Source organism: Saccopteryx leptura, chromosome 9, assembly GCF_036850995.1.
Source record: "Saccopteryx leptura isolate mSacLep1 chromosome 9, mSacLep1_pri_phased_curated, whole genome shotgun sequence".
Taxonomy (NCBI): domain Eukaryota; kingdom Metazoa; phylum Chordata; class Mammalia; order Chiroptera; family Emballonuridae; genus Saccopteryx; species Saccopteryx leptura.
In genome coordinates this window covers 74424707-74438277 of record NC_089511.1, presented here as the reverse complement: position 1 = coordinate 74438277, position 13571 = coordinate 74424707, and the positions used below count along the sequence as shown (strand labels likewise).

General features: G+C 41.8%; 4 protein-coding genes across 14 annotated transcripts in view; 3 read left to right on the top strand and 1 right to left on the bottom strand.

The window, feature by feature from the left end:
* CFAP70 (cilia and flagella associated protein 70) overlaps window positions 1-246 on the top strand; it is a 172418-nt gene extending 172172 nt beyond the window's left edge. For all 5 annotated transcript variants that reach the window (XM_066348835.1, XM_066348832.1, XM_066348833.1 and 2 more), the window contains one exon: window positions 15-246. In XM_066348835.1, coding sequence (XP_066204932.1) covers window positions 15-95 — 81 coding nt within the window. In that variant the 3' untranslated portion in view covers window positions 96-246. The remainder of the gene's footprint in view (window positions 1-14) is intronic.
* Window positions 247-1313: 1067 nt separating this feature from the next.
* On the top strand, window positions 1314-3607 carry MRPS16 (mitochondrial ribosomal protein S16). Its single transcript, XM_066348861.1, has 3 exons — window positions 1314-1538; window positions 2648-2908; window positions 3369-3607. The coding sequence occupies exons 1-3, from the start codon at window positions 1526-1528 to the stop codon at window positions 3500-3502; spliced, it is 408 nt and encodes a 135-aa protein (XP_066204958.1). The 5' UTR covers window positions 1314-1525; the 3' UTR covers window positions 3503-3607.
* Window positions 3608-5047: 1440 nt separating this feature from the next.
* On the top strand, window positions 5048-11124 carry DNAJC9 (DnaJ heat shock protein family (Hsp40) member C9). The gene is made up of 5 exons (XM_066348859.1): window positions 5048-6857; window positions 6978-7118; window positions 7714-7968; window positions 9983-10066; window positions 10394-11124. Exons 1-5 carry the CDS (start codon window positions 6678-6680, stop codon window positions 10511-10513), a joined length of 780 nt encoding a protein of 259 aa, XP_066204956.1. The 5' UTR covers window positions 5048-6677; the 3' UTR covers window positions 10514-11124.
* FAM149B1 (family with sequence similarity 149 member B1) overlaps window positions 10736-13571 on the bottom strand; it is a 103193-nt gene continuing 100357 nt past the window's right edge. For all 7 annotated transcript variants that reach the window (XM_066348845.1, XM_066348843.1, XM_066348838.1 and 4 more), the window contains one exon: window positions 10736-12752. In XM_066348845.1, coding sequence (XP_066204942.1) covers window positions 12679-12752 — 74 coding nt within the window. In that variant the 3' untranslated portion in view covers window positions 10736-12678. The remainder of the gene's footprint in view (window positions 12753-13571) is intronic.

The following is a 13571-nucleotide window of genomic DNA, read 5'->3' as shown; positions in this document are numbered from 1 at the left end:
TTCCTCTATTGCAGCTAAAACTGAAAGATGAGGCTCTGCTTGCAGAGATCCACATGGTACAGGAGATGGTTGGCTTTGGAAATCCATCTTTCTGACATACTTCCAGCTGAAGAATTTCCTGTATGAAACTCTGAGCTCTTTTTCTCCTAGAGAAATTAAACCCTGGAAACTTCACCATATGAGAGTAGAGAACAAAAGAATCTTTGCCATAAACAGAAACACACTCATTTATTTCCATTGGCTATCTTACTGGGTATCAAATGCTACTGTTTGTATTTACTGGTATGACAGTAAACTAAATGACAATAAAAAATAAGAGATTCAAAATTAATCAGTGTGGTTCTGAAGTTAAGGTATACTGAGGTATATGTAATATATAATATATATATAATTAAGGTGTAGTGGGTTCATTATTAGTTTCTGGTGAAAACTAATCAGGATCACTCCTGGAGGAAGTCAACTGCTAAGGTCCCTGGCCAGATTTACTCACTGGAACTTAGGAATTAAGGCATCATTTTCTAAGCTGGAACTAAAAAAAGAAAGCTATGCTGGGTCATCATATTAGAGCAAAGAGCATATTAAGTTGTGGCCAGGCCTTTTGTACAACGGTGAAGGAGACACTAAATAGAAAGGTCATCGCTGAAGCTGGAGGTACTGATTCCCTCTAACCACCAAAATCTTCATGGATTTAAAGCACAAGGCTCAAAAAAAAAAAAAAAAAAAAAAAAGGCACAAGGCTCAGTGAAGAGTCCATTACCCTCTGGTGGGTGCGAAACTCACAACCGAGGTCATTCTTCTAGGGCTAAAGGTGACAAAGGAACCATGTTCTCCTAGATCACTGCAGAGCAAAACCAGGAATGAAAGCTCCTCCATTTTTCAGAGAAGGTGGAGGGAATAGGAGGGAAGATGAGAGGCATACTAGTAAACACAGAAGGCTAAACTCTGATTCATTTATAGGCCTTTGATAGTCGGGTGTAACCTCACAGTCTCCCCACCAGAGCTTCCAGTGGGCAGGGGCAAGGGCAGCTCCCTTTCATCTTCACATTTCCAGGGCTGCGCTCTGGCCCTCACAGGTGCTCAAAACCGTTTGCTGGAATGACTAGTACAGCACTGGAGCGCTTCTCTTAGCCCTCCTGGGATATTCCCAATCCCCTCACTCCACCCGGGATTTACAGGTCAGCACTGGCCGGGAGAGCCCGCACAGTGAAGTGATCGCGGCCACCCCTCCTCCCCGCAAATCGCAGCGCGCCTTTTTTGCGACGATGTAAGTACGGCTCGTTAGAGTTTACCGTGCTGCATTATGGGAAGTGTAGGAAAACGGAAAGCGCTGGGCCAGGGGACCATTCGCTTCCAGTACCGAGGCATTTGGCCTTGGCTGCCACCCAGTGAGCTCCGCGGATTCGCAGCGCTGACCCTGCGTGTCCGTCCTCCGCCCCGTCGGAGGCGATAGAGCTGATTTCCTCGGGCGGCGGGACAGCCGAGGAGCAGCTCCCGGAGCACGGGCCTCGGCGCACGCGGCTGCACCATGGTCCAGCTCAGTAAGTGACTGAGACCCGGAGAGACCTTGCCAGCAGTCGCGGTGCCTGGGGACGCATAAGCTGGAGGCGACTCGAACCTGAAACAGCCACACGTCTCATCCTCCACTTCAGTTTGTCTCACTTGATTCCCTCTGAAACCTTTTGTCATAAGTGGCGTTCACTTTATAGATGAGGTAGATAGGTGTGACTCCGACCTGGTCACAGAGCGTGTAAATGGCAGGCCTGTGCCGAGTGGATTGGGGCTTGAGGAGGAAGTAATTTCTTTCTGGAGTGCTTAAGAAGGGTTTCACAGATATGGTTCCTAAACCAGTTTGCCAAGAATTGGTTAGAAGTAAGAATTTCCACTGGAGGAAAGGGATTGTTTCATCTACCTCTTTTTACCCATTTTGTGCTCTAGGTGCTTGTGTCTTTTTTTTTTTTTTTACAGGGACAGATAGAGAGAGAGAGAGAGGGATAGGTAGGGACAGACAGACAGGAACGAAGAGAGAGAGACGAGAAGCATTAATCATGTTTTTCGTTGTGACACCTTAGTTGTTCATTGATTGCTTTCTCATATGTGCCATGACTGCGGGCCTTCAGCAGACCGAGTAACCCCTTTCTCAAGCTAGTGACCTTGGGTTCAAGCTGGTGAGCTTTTTGCTCAAGCCAGAGGAGCCCATGCTCAAGCTGGCAACCTCTGGGTCTTGAACCTGGGTCCTCTGCATCCCAGTCCGACGCTCTATCCCAGGGGTTGGGAACCATTTTGGCTGAGAGAGCCATGAACGCCACATATTTTAAAATGTAATTCCATGAGAGTCATACAACGACCCGTGTACGTTACGCATTATCCGATAAAAATTTGGTGTTGTCCTGGAGGACAGCTGTGATTAGCTCCAGCCATCTGCAACCATGAACATGAGCGGTAGGAAATGAATGGATTGTAATACATGGGAATGTTTTATATTTTTAACATTATTTTTTTTATTAAAGATTTGTCTGCGAGCCAGATGCAGCCATCAAAAGAGCCACATCTGCCTCCCGAGCCATAGGTTCCCGACCCCTGCTCTATCCACTGCACCACCGCCTGGTCAGGCGAGATGCTTGTGTCTTAACCACTTATTTCTCTACAGCTGCCCTCCTCCGCAAGGCCTACCATGGAGGTCACTTAACCATCCGTCTTGCCCTGGGTGGTTGTACCAACCGGCCATTCTACCGCATTGTGGCTGCTCACAACAAGTGTCCCAGGGATGGCCGTTTTGTGGAGCAGCTAGGCTCCTATGATCCCCTGCCCAACACTCATGGAGAGAAACTCGTTGCTCTCAACTTGGACCGCATACGACATTGGATTGGCTGTGGGGCCCACCTCTCTAAACCTGTGGAAAAGCTTCTGGGTAACTTGACTTACCTAGGGATTTTAAGTTGAAGTCAATTACAGGATGATGAGAAGTAAGAATGTGATTACCTGTAAACTGCTCAGGACTGGAGTGAGAGATGAAGTTGTGATCTAATTGCTGTTTTGAATCTGGAGAACTTTTGTGGGCTCCTTTATGAGACTTTTTGGGTGACTGGGATTTTATGCTAAAAATGGGAATGGTGTGTTTTGAACAGCTGTCAGTTTATCTTTTTTACAAGTAAGGAAAGTAGTGTTAGGAAGTTGACAACATCTATTTTGTTGTCTCCTTGCAGTAAGAAATTGGGAGATGAGGTAAGACAAATTGGTAAGTGAGGAGCGTGTTTTAAATCAGTGCTTCAGGTCAGGTTTCTGTTAGACCTCAGTTCTGTAAGGCTGAGTTCCCAGGGAAACATTGGCTTGTACTGTGTTATAATGAATGAAAATCCTGTTGTTTTTAGGTCTTGCTGGCTTTTTCCCTCTGCATCCCATGACCATCACAAGTGCTGAAAGGCTCCGACGGAAACGGGCACGTGAAATCCTCTTAGCATCTCAGAAAACCGATACAGATGTTACAGAAACAAAAGCGAGCTGACTTCAGTGATAGCAGCGAGAACAAGGTCAAAATCTCTTACGACACCTGTGCAGAGTTCTTCGTTTTATTAGATTTAGATGTCAATAAATGGAGTTTTCGGAGTCATCTATGTTCTTTTGGCCTGGCCTGAGCAGGGTCCCGGGAGAGATTTGTTCTTGGGTTAATAATTAGCTTTTTCAGCCTTCATCTGGGTTAACACAGTGGCTGTGAAGTGGGTTGGACTTTTGGGTTGTGTCCTTGGGCTCTTAGACAACTTTAAAGTCTGCTCCCTTCTAAAACTTCTCTGTTTCAAAGTCCCCAACCAACATGCCCTGGCTTGTACAAGTCAGTCTTTCTTTAATCATTTATGGCCATCCCACGAGTTCAAGAACAGAGTTTCTTTGCTTATTGTTTCTATAATTGCAGATTAATATTTTCCTGCTTAACACATAATCTCAAATTTACAAAGGTAAATTTGTTATGAGCTTTTAGGCCATAATAGTCTACTTTTAAGAATGAGAAACTGGCTTGACCAGGCAGTGGTGCAGCGGATGGAGCATTGGACTGGGACACGGAGGACCCAGTTTCGAAACCCCAAGGTTGCCGGCTTGAGTGTGGTATTATCTGTTTTGAGCAAGGCTCACCAGCTTGAGCCCAAAGTCGCTAGCTTGAGCAAGGGGTCACTCGGTCTGCTGCAGCCCCCTGGTCAAGGCACATATGAGGAAGTAATCAATGAACAACTAAGGTGCCACAATGAAGTATTGATGCTTCTCATCTCCCTTCCTGTCTGTCTGTCCCTATCTGTCCCTCTCTCTGTCTCTCTGTTTCTGTCACACACAAAAAAGAATGAGAAACTGGAAAAAGCTAATATTGTAAAGTACCTACATACAATTTAGGCCCTTTACATGTAAGGTTATTTTTAAGATTTATAAGGTACCACAAAATAGATAGGATTACCTCCATTTTATATATGGGTAAGTTGAAGTTCAGAGATGGAAACTTGCCCAAGGCCACAGTTTAATATTGGCAGAGGCAATATTTAGACCCCAATGTGCCTATTTGGAGAGGCCTTTCCAATATATATTGTTTGTAGTGGGGTGGGATTAAGGTAGGGTAAGATACTAAACAAAGATGAGGGGCTTTTCAAATGTCCACTTAAAAAGTTAGTGACAGAATCAGGTTTAGATATGAGTTTGGTAATATAAATTACTGGCTGTGCCAAAAAAGCAAAGTATTACATTATCTGCTCCTCCCTAACCTCAGGATTCTACAACCACAAGCATGGATTAGATCAGGGGTCTCAAACTCGCAGCCTGCGGGCCGCATGCGACCTGACGAACAATTTTGTGCGGCCCGCAGACTAATCCACGAAGTTCAAAATATTTTGGATAAAATTAAGTAAGCCTAGGGGCCTACTTGTATTTTTCTTTTCTCTAGCATCCTAGCTAGATATTAGCTTAGTTAACAGCAGTTGTGATGCGAACTACAGTTTCTGGTCGTTTTGTGACACTGAGTAAACTGCATGTACGATTGTGCTTGTTGTACTGATTTTTTTTTGTTTTCAACTGCAGTGAGAAAAGTTTTGCATAACAGTTGCCTTTTGTAGACCTAGTGCGGCCCGCCGAATGGCTGTGATCTTGCTCTGCGGCCCACATGCTGAGTTGAGTTTGAGACCCCTGGATTAGATGGTTTTAGTGTATTCGCTGGATAATAAAGATTTCAAATTCTGGCATAAGACTAGGATATAGGATATTTATAGAGGAGATTCTAAAGTCCTAACAATGTACCAACTTCTCTGGATTTTACATTCTGAGAACAGTTAACCACCTAAATTGTGGGGTCATCAAGGCTCCCCAGGATTGTTACTGATTGGCCTCCACTTGCTTTGAGGAGAGGAGAATTGGAAGGCAGGGTAAGCAGAGAGGAATCAACTTTACCTGGGTTTGATTTTGGCTATAGGAAAATGCTTTGAAAATAATAGGAAGTCCGGAAGTTTAAAAAATACCCTGGAGAGTTTGAGGGAAGGAGCTTCAGCTGATAGAAGAGAATGACTGAAATGTATTGATTAGTGAGGGGAAGTGCTAAGAAATGGATTAAGATAATGTACTTTTTGAACCACTGAATTTCTGCCAATTTATGTATCCACCTTGTGCCCTTGTCTACCCTTTGTCAAAGATCGGTCCACACGTTTCCCGTGTGAGCTCCCCCTTACCCTGGTTTCCAGTTTTCTCTAGCGCTAGCCTGGCCTTGGATCTCCAGGCCTGTATTTCTCACCATGTCTTGGATGATTGCATCAGCCTGTCTTCAAGTCTTATACGCAATCTAATATGCTCAAACTTTCGCTCTGCACTTTAGAAAGCATTATCTATCTCAGCAGCTTGTATTTTTAGTAAGATGAGGGTGTGGGTCATATTCTCTTCACCAAAGTGGAAGGTGATTCAGGAGATGGTAGTGAATGGGAATGATTCTGTAATGTCAAATCTGTAAGTCCTATCATATAAAGAATTTTTAAAAGATCTGTATTTTGTGCTTTTTGCTTAATGTAGACTTTTGCAGGGCTCAAGGGAAGTTCTGTATCTACCCAGCAGTTCCACCCTGTAGGTTGCAAAGTTATTTGGGCTTTACAGCTCTAGGTACTCTTGTCTGGATCATCTTTGAAAAAGAAACAACCCATTTGTAATTGTTCTTTGGAAAAAAAAATGTATATGAACCATGTGAAATTGCCAAGTTCTGATGGTATGCTGTTTTTTGCTAAAACAAAGCAAAACAAAAAAATTGTACAGGTTCAACCTAATATGAACATTCCATGTATTGAAAAACATTCCGCGCTCGGGACATTGGAGAGAAGATAGACACCAAATTTCTAGAGTAAGGGGAACAGTGAGGAGAGGAAGAGGCAAACGCCTAACTACATCCGGTTCCTCGGAATAAATGGCTCAATAAGTGGCTCGCGCTGCAGGAGAAATGCCGCACGCCTGCCTCACACCACATCAATTCGCGTCGTAGCTGGCCTTTTTACGACACTTTTTGCACAGACGTAAAGTGCGGCGTCGTGGCCACGCCCCTTCTGTGCCTCTTGTGACGCTGGCCCCCAGGGCTTTTGCGCGGGAAAAGGAAGCTGTGCTGAGCTCTAGCTAGTGTTCCCGGGAGCCGCCGTTTTCGTGGAGGCTGCCGCCAGCTGCGCGCCTTGCTGGCCATGGGGCTGCTGGAGCTGTGCGAGGACATGTTCGGCACCGCCGACCTTTACCAAGTGTTGGGTGTGCGGCGCGAGGCTTCGGACGCCGAGGTCCGACGCGGCTACCACAAGGTGTCCCTGCAAGTGCACCCGGACCGGGTGGGTGAGGACGACAAGGAGGACGCCACCCGCCGCTTCCAGGTATTGGAATCGCTGCTCCGCCCGGCCGGTGGCCGGGCCCGGCCTGGCGTTTTCTGACGTTTCTCGCGGCGCGGTTTCAGTGAGGGGCCGGGGTGAGTTGTGGGTGCTCTTTCCCCGCAGATCCTCGGGAAAGTCTACGCCGTTCTGAGTGACAAAGAGCAGAGAGCAGTGTACAATCAACAGGGGACGGTGGACGACGGTTCTGATGTGCTCAACCAAGACCGGGACTGGGAAGCTTATTGGAGGTTACTCTTCAAAAAGGTAGAAATAAAATAAAATAATAAGAGAAGGTAGGAGATTCCTGAGACTTTTTGTGACTATTCCCATTATTCAACAAACGGTTATCGGGTGCCTCTGAATCATGGCGTTTTGTGTTGCGTAGGAAGGGGAATTTGGCCTTGAGGTGGACACACAGACACACATTCCTCAGGGAGGTATACAGTGTGTCTTTGAAGAGCAAATGTATGTCACCTTTAGGTTGAACCCTGCCATGTGTATATGTGTGTTTATATACATATTACCTGTTGATGTAGAGTGATTGTAGTGAAAAGGAGGGACTTAATTTTTTACATGTGCTTAATTTTATATATCCAAGTGTAAGTCCTAGTGTTTCTCTGGGTCTCTTCTCATCATAGGAAACTTCACTTGAATATTTCTGGTCCATAATTTAGTAGTTGTTAAGGCTGGACTAGGGAGAACTGTGGAAAAGCTTTGGCATAGAAAATTTGGTTTCTTGAAACAATTTCAACTCGATCAACTTGTATTTGGGGAGAAACATTTCAACACCTAAATGTAGCTTTACTAGCACACCTTTAAAAATAAAATTCTCAAAGTTAAAACATGTTTATTTGTTTAGATATCTCTAGAAGACATTCAAGCTTTTGAGAAGACATACAAAGGTTCTGAAGAAGAGCTGGCTGATATTAAACAGGCTTATCTGGACTTCAAAGGGGACATGGATCAGATCATGGAGTCTGTGCTGTGTGTGCAGTACACAGATGAACCCAGGATAAGGAACATTATTCAGCAAGCCATTGATGCTGGAGAGGTCCCATCCTATAATGCCTTTGTCAAAGAATCAAAGCAAAAGATGAATGCTAGGAAAAGGAGGGTACGATTTTGAATGCTATTTATTACTTTTATACTGATTGCTTCTAAAAAGTATTTGGAGGTATTTACAGTAATGGAGATATAGACAAAACTACTGAAATAAGGATGAGGATTAACTTGCTGTGTAGTTATCATCTAATAAAATGAGCATACCAGCTCATGAAGAGGAACTTGTTTTCACTAATTTGTTCTGCTTGAGAAGATTTCACTCCATGGATTATTTAAATAATTAATATTAACTTAAATTAAGCCACACTCAAACATTCTTTTGGGCCAATTCTTATAGCTTTGCTGAGGCATTTCTCAGAAGATAAAGTAATGGAGTCCAGTTACCCAGTAGACAGTGGTTCTCAATTGGCCAGGGTTGGGGAGAGGGCAACAGCGACTGTCTTTTGAAAAAAAAACAAAAACACATGTGCTTTGTTAACACAGATTCCTTTGCTCTTGAGTCGGGCACAGAATATACACTTTTTAAAACAAACTATATAGTTTATTTTCCAAATAAACTTTGAGGAACACTTTTTGGAGAATTGGGGGTGGAGACCTGTATGTCTTTTACACTCATACTAAACTGTGGAGTTGGTGGGGGCGGGAATGATGGAAAAGGAAAGGAGCTTAAGGACAGTTGGAAGTCTGGGAGGGAGTAGATTCAAAGCAGCAAACATCTGAGCCCCTGGTCTTTTGGGGAAAACCAGACTGGTACTTAAGTAACCATTGCCTTGACCCGGCTTTCATAATGGGAACTCCATGGAGAGCAGACAGGGGAAGATTTTAGATCTTTGGTGGGTACCTGACTGACCTGGGAGTGAAGGCAGGTCTGCAGCTGTTAGAAACAAGATAGATAACTCACAGGGGAGAGCTGACTGTGTGTGCTGAGAGAGGTGGAATATGTATTGAGATCTGTCACTTTGGCTCATAGGCTACATCTGTTTAGATTTAAGCTGACAGTTTAAGTTGGTAATGATTTTCTCAGGTGAAACTGAGCACAGCAGTATAAATTAAAGTAATAGGATATTAGCTCGAGAAACTTCCCTAGTGTATTGGGAGGTGAGGAATGGCATAGTTTTGAGAGACTTCAGGAAACTTGGGGAGGGGGATACAGTATTAAAAGAAGTTGGATGCAAAGACTGAGACAATGAAAACTGCCTTTTTATTGGAATAACAAGGTCCCAATGTGTCATCATTCCCAGTATTAATAGTAGTTATTACTATTTAGAAAATTCACTGGGGTTGGTTGGATTCTCTTACTAGTTTTAGTTGTTGCCTTGAGGGAAAAAACCCAATTTATTAACCTTTCCCAAGGTAGTCTAGTGGTATATTGGAATCATTACCCAAGGAAAATTTGGCAAAAGCAAGTGATTTTGAAATCAAGTAAAGAAAAGTTAAGACTGAGTTTATTAGTGCTTACTCTGAGTACTCAACTACTTGGGAAGTTTTTTTCCCCCCAATTACAGCTGACATACAATAATCCCGGCAATATTTTGAGGACATCCTTGGTTAAATGACCTTTCTTAACTCTTCGAGCATTTTGGTTTTTTTCCCTATTAACACGTGATTATTAGTAACAACTACTTGCTATCTCTAACAAGTAGAAATGGGGAAAACTCAGAAATGCTTACCAGAATCAGAGGATACACTGCTTACTGTCAGCAATTTTGCCCTTTTTTTTTTTTTTTAACATTTTATGTATTGATTTTTAGAGAGGAGAAAGAGAGTGTAGAGAGAGAAGGAAAGGAGGAGGAGCAGGAAGCATCAGTCTGTAGTAGTTGCTTCTCGTATGTGCCTTGACCAGGCGAGCCTGGGGATTCAGACTGACAGCCTCAGCATTCCAGGTCAATGTTTTTATCCACTACTTTGTCTTTCTTTGTCTCTTTCTCCCTTTCCCCACCTCCTCTCTCTAAAAATAAAGAACAAAAAATGTATTTTTTAGAAAAGAATCTTATATAGATTTGCTTTTGGCCAAGAGGGTATATTTTTTTGGTTGCCATGGAGTCTCATGTGAGTTTCTGTTTTAGGCTCAGGAAGAGGCTAAAGAAGCAGAAATGAGCAGGAAGGAGTTGGGACTTGATGGAGAAGATAGCTTGAAAGCCATCATTCAGGTAAACTTGGTAGCTGCCTGTGAAAGTTGCTACCATTTCTTTCATAATGTGGGTATTTTGTTTTTTTCTTTTAAAACACAATTCATATATTATATATTCATCTTTTTAAAGTGTATAGTTCAATGGTTTTTTAGTATATTGATCAACTTGTACAACCATCAGCACTATCTAATTCCAGAACATTTCATCACCCTAAAAAGAAACTTCTTACTCATTAGGAGTCACTCCCCATTCTCCCTTCCCACCAGCCCCTGGCAACCACTAAGTACTTCTGTCTCTATGGATAGTTTTGTGTTTTTGAAAGCTTGTGTTTTAACTCTCAAACAGAGCAGACAAAATGATCGGCAAAAGGAAATGGACAATTTTCTGGCTCAGATGGAAGCAAAATACTGCAAACCTTCCAAACGAGGAGGGAAAAAAACAGCTCTCAAGAAAGAAAAGAAGTAATGGAATTTTGTCTTCAAAAGGCCTTAGGTGTGTTCATTGATGCCACTGTAGGCAAGGTGCAGTCAAGATCTGAAGACAAGTCAACTCAACACTTGAGAAAAGTTGTCTGTCTTGCCTAAATTATTCAGATGGAATATGTAAACCAGAGTCTCTCAACCTGATCTTAGTATATCCTAGAAATCCCGACAGCCTGTGAAGTCTTATGAAGGAAATTGGTGGTGATCATTGAGGGAAGGGGGAGAGGATGGTATACTTCTGACAGCACTTGCTCCTGTGGATTTTCTGTACAAGGAACTTTATATAGAATGTAGGTCTGTCCTACTGCCTTTACCAGCTGACATACAAGAGTGACCTGTAGAATATTCAGAGTGTTGTGGGTGTTTATTAGAACAGGTTCACTACCTGCCTAGAATGCCTTCAAAACACTTGCTGGACATCTGTCTTCCATATACTTGATAGTTTGCTTTTTGTCTTAATATTCTTGAGTAGATCCTTTTTTTTGTTTTGTTTAACCAGGTTTGTACCCTTTGCTTGAAGTATAGGGGAAACAGGTGTTCATAGTTCTTCAAGCATCTTTATAAGACTTAACATGATTAAACAAGTAAAAATGACTTTAGTTTTAAAATTACTTGGATAATGCTACATGTCCTTGGAGAGTCACTGAGTTGGTGTGAACTTGTATTTTCATATATGAAAAGGTGAGGGAGTTTGGGTAAATGACTTCTGAGAGGCATCAGGGGTTGGTTTTCATGCACTTCATGGTACTGATTTGTGAGACTAGTACAGAGCTTTCCATTTATATGTAGTTGGATTGGATGTGTACATTAGAACACATGGAAGTTTTCTAGGGAATGTTCAACTTAAAAATCTCTATTGTTGACTAATGTCAATGCCATATGCATGAAATAGGCCCTCTGTTACTGAGCTTAATGTATCATAATTTATCAGACATAAGCACATGACATTCTTTCAGTTTGTCATAAACAGGTTAAAAATACTCTTTAATTGTATTAAAAATATAATTTAATGTAGGTTGTTTGAAGCATCTGTCTTCATATGTTAGCATTGGAACAGTTTGATAGAATAAAAAAATTATCCCAAGTTTATGATCATTTGACTTTATCCTTCTGAAGATTAATAATAAAATTTAAAACTGGAATTATCCTTAAAATTAAGTGCAGTAAAATTTAAATAAAATAAATTTAGGCCATGGTAAAAACCATTGCTGCATTCATGAATGCTCTCAGGAAAAGGTCCATGGTAAAACCAGGAATGCCGAAGTTCTCTACTTAGGATGTGCCATACTAAATAATTGCCAGGGGTCTGCAATTTTAGGGAGTTGCATCTTGTTGGCTCACTAATAATAGAAAGTCTCTATAAAATGTTAAATTGACTTTTAGAGCTGTAGGAAAAAATCTGGCAAGTTTAATATTTGAAAAAAATATGACAACTAGAATACTTTTAGAAAAGCATAACCTGGTATCAAGCAGGCACTGTAAGACTGAGCTGTCCTAGCTGAAAAAAAGTAGTATGTGTTATGATTTTATTACATGTTACTTTATACCAGTGTTCAACATATATATATGTAATATTTAGTTATCCCTTCCATATCTATCTGCCTATGGGGCTGGACAGCTAAAGAGAAAGCTTTAGGAATGACATCTCTGATGAATAACTCAGATTTTTGACAGCCTTGTCTCCTAAAAATGACTTAAAACTGAGTACAACTCTCCAGAAATCAATATAAGTGGAGGTATTCCAATGCCAGTGATAGCTTAAAACAATGTTTTCAGTCATTTGCTGCTTTCTGTGTATGTATAGCCTCATAGAATCCTATAATAACTGAACTGTTCACTGTTAACAGACAACATGAGCAGTAATTTGGGATTAATTATTCTTTTGTTACATCTTTTGTTACAAATTTTACTGTCTTTTGGAAGTTGAACTGAATGCTGAAAGAAGACAGTAACTGGAGATAGAAACAGTACCTATGCGATCTTTGGCAGGTTCTCTATTATTTCCTCAGGCAGTTGTAGCAGAATGACTCTTCATGAAGATAGTTTGAAGTTGTCTCTTGTATACAAGCTCTACATCACAGGATGAGTGAACACTTTCATGAAATCTTCCCATGTGTTCCCTGCAGCCTGAGCGCGTTCTCATTTGCCCTATGGTCCCTGCCTGGTTCTAGAAACTGGTCCACCCCTGTTTTGAGATTTCGTAGACCCATGTAATTGAGGACCTGTTAGACAAAGAGAACATCATAGAGTAACATTAGTAGACATTCTAGATTTGGTAACCTTAAATTCACATCTAAGGGCTTATTTGCTCCAGTACTCAGTTGGATTTTAAATTGGGAGGCTGGGAATAAGTAGTAAAGTATGTACAGTGTGTTCTTAAAGTCATGGTGCACTTTTGACCGGTCACAGGAAAGCAACAAAAGATGATAGAAATGTGAAATCTGCACCAAATATAAGGTCTAACGGAAAGTTCTGTCCGTTTCTATCACAAGTTTCGACATGTAAGCACGTTTTTATGGTGCATGTGTGCCTGTTTTTATCGCTTAATGTATACATACTGACGTAGCAAATTAACTAAAACAAAGTTGATTCACGTTAGTCTTATGTGTGAAGCAATAGTGTACCCATGGCTACTGATAAAGTTCATTTATGCCACTGTAATTTTTATGAATTTTAACAAGGAAGAAATGCTACAGAAGCATGTCTGTCGCATCCACTGTATTCCCCGGACTTAAGCACCCTCCGACTATCACTTGTTTTTGTCCTTACAAAATTTTTTGAAGGGCAAAAAATTCAAAAATGAAGAAGATATCAAACAAGCACTGGTTCAATTTTTCACATCAAAAGATAAAACATTTTTCAAAAATGGGATATACAAATTGCCCTCACGCTGGCAAGATATCATCTTTATTATATGCGGCTTAAGTGTCTGTTTGTCACCGATAGCTTATTGGTTGCTTGCGTAACTGTACTAGCCAATGGGGTGAAGTTGCCACGGCATTCAAATAGTCCCGCCTTCTGGCATGCCACCTCACAAATTG

What these genes read in the sequence shown, in the direction of transcription:
- MRPS16 (XM_066348861.1), top strand. An exon ending in ACCTGTGGAAAAGCTTCTGG is followed by an intron (nt 2,909 to 3,368) that starts GTAACTTGACTT and finishes TGTTGTTTTTAG; the next exon opens with GTCTTGCTGGCTTTTTCCCT.
- DNAJC9 (XM_066348859.1), top strand. Translation starts at nt 6,678, where the DNA reads ATGGGGCTGCTGGAGCTGTGCGAGGACATGTTCGGCACCGCCGACCTT. An exon ending in ACGCCACCCGCCGCTTCCAG is followed by an intron (nt 6,858 to 6,977) that starts GTATTGGAATCG and finishes CTTTCCCCGCAG; the next exon opens with ATCCTCGGGAAAGTCTACGC. An exon ending in GGAGGTTACTCTTCAAAAAG is followed by an intron (nt 7,119 to 7,713) that starts GTAGAAATAAAA and finishes TTATTTGTTTAG; the next exon opens with ATATCTCTAGAAGACATTCA.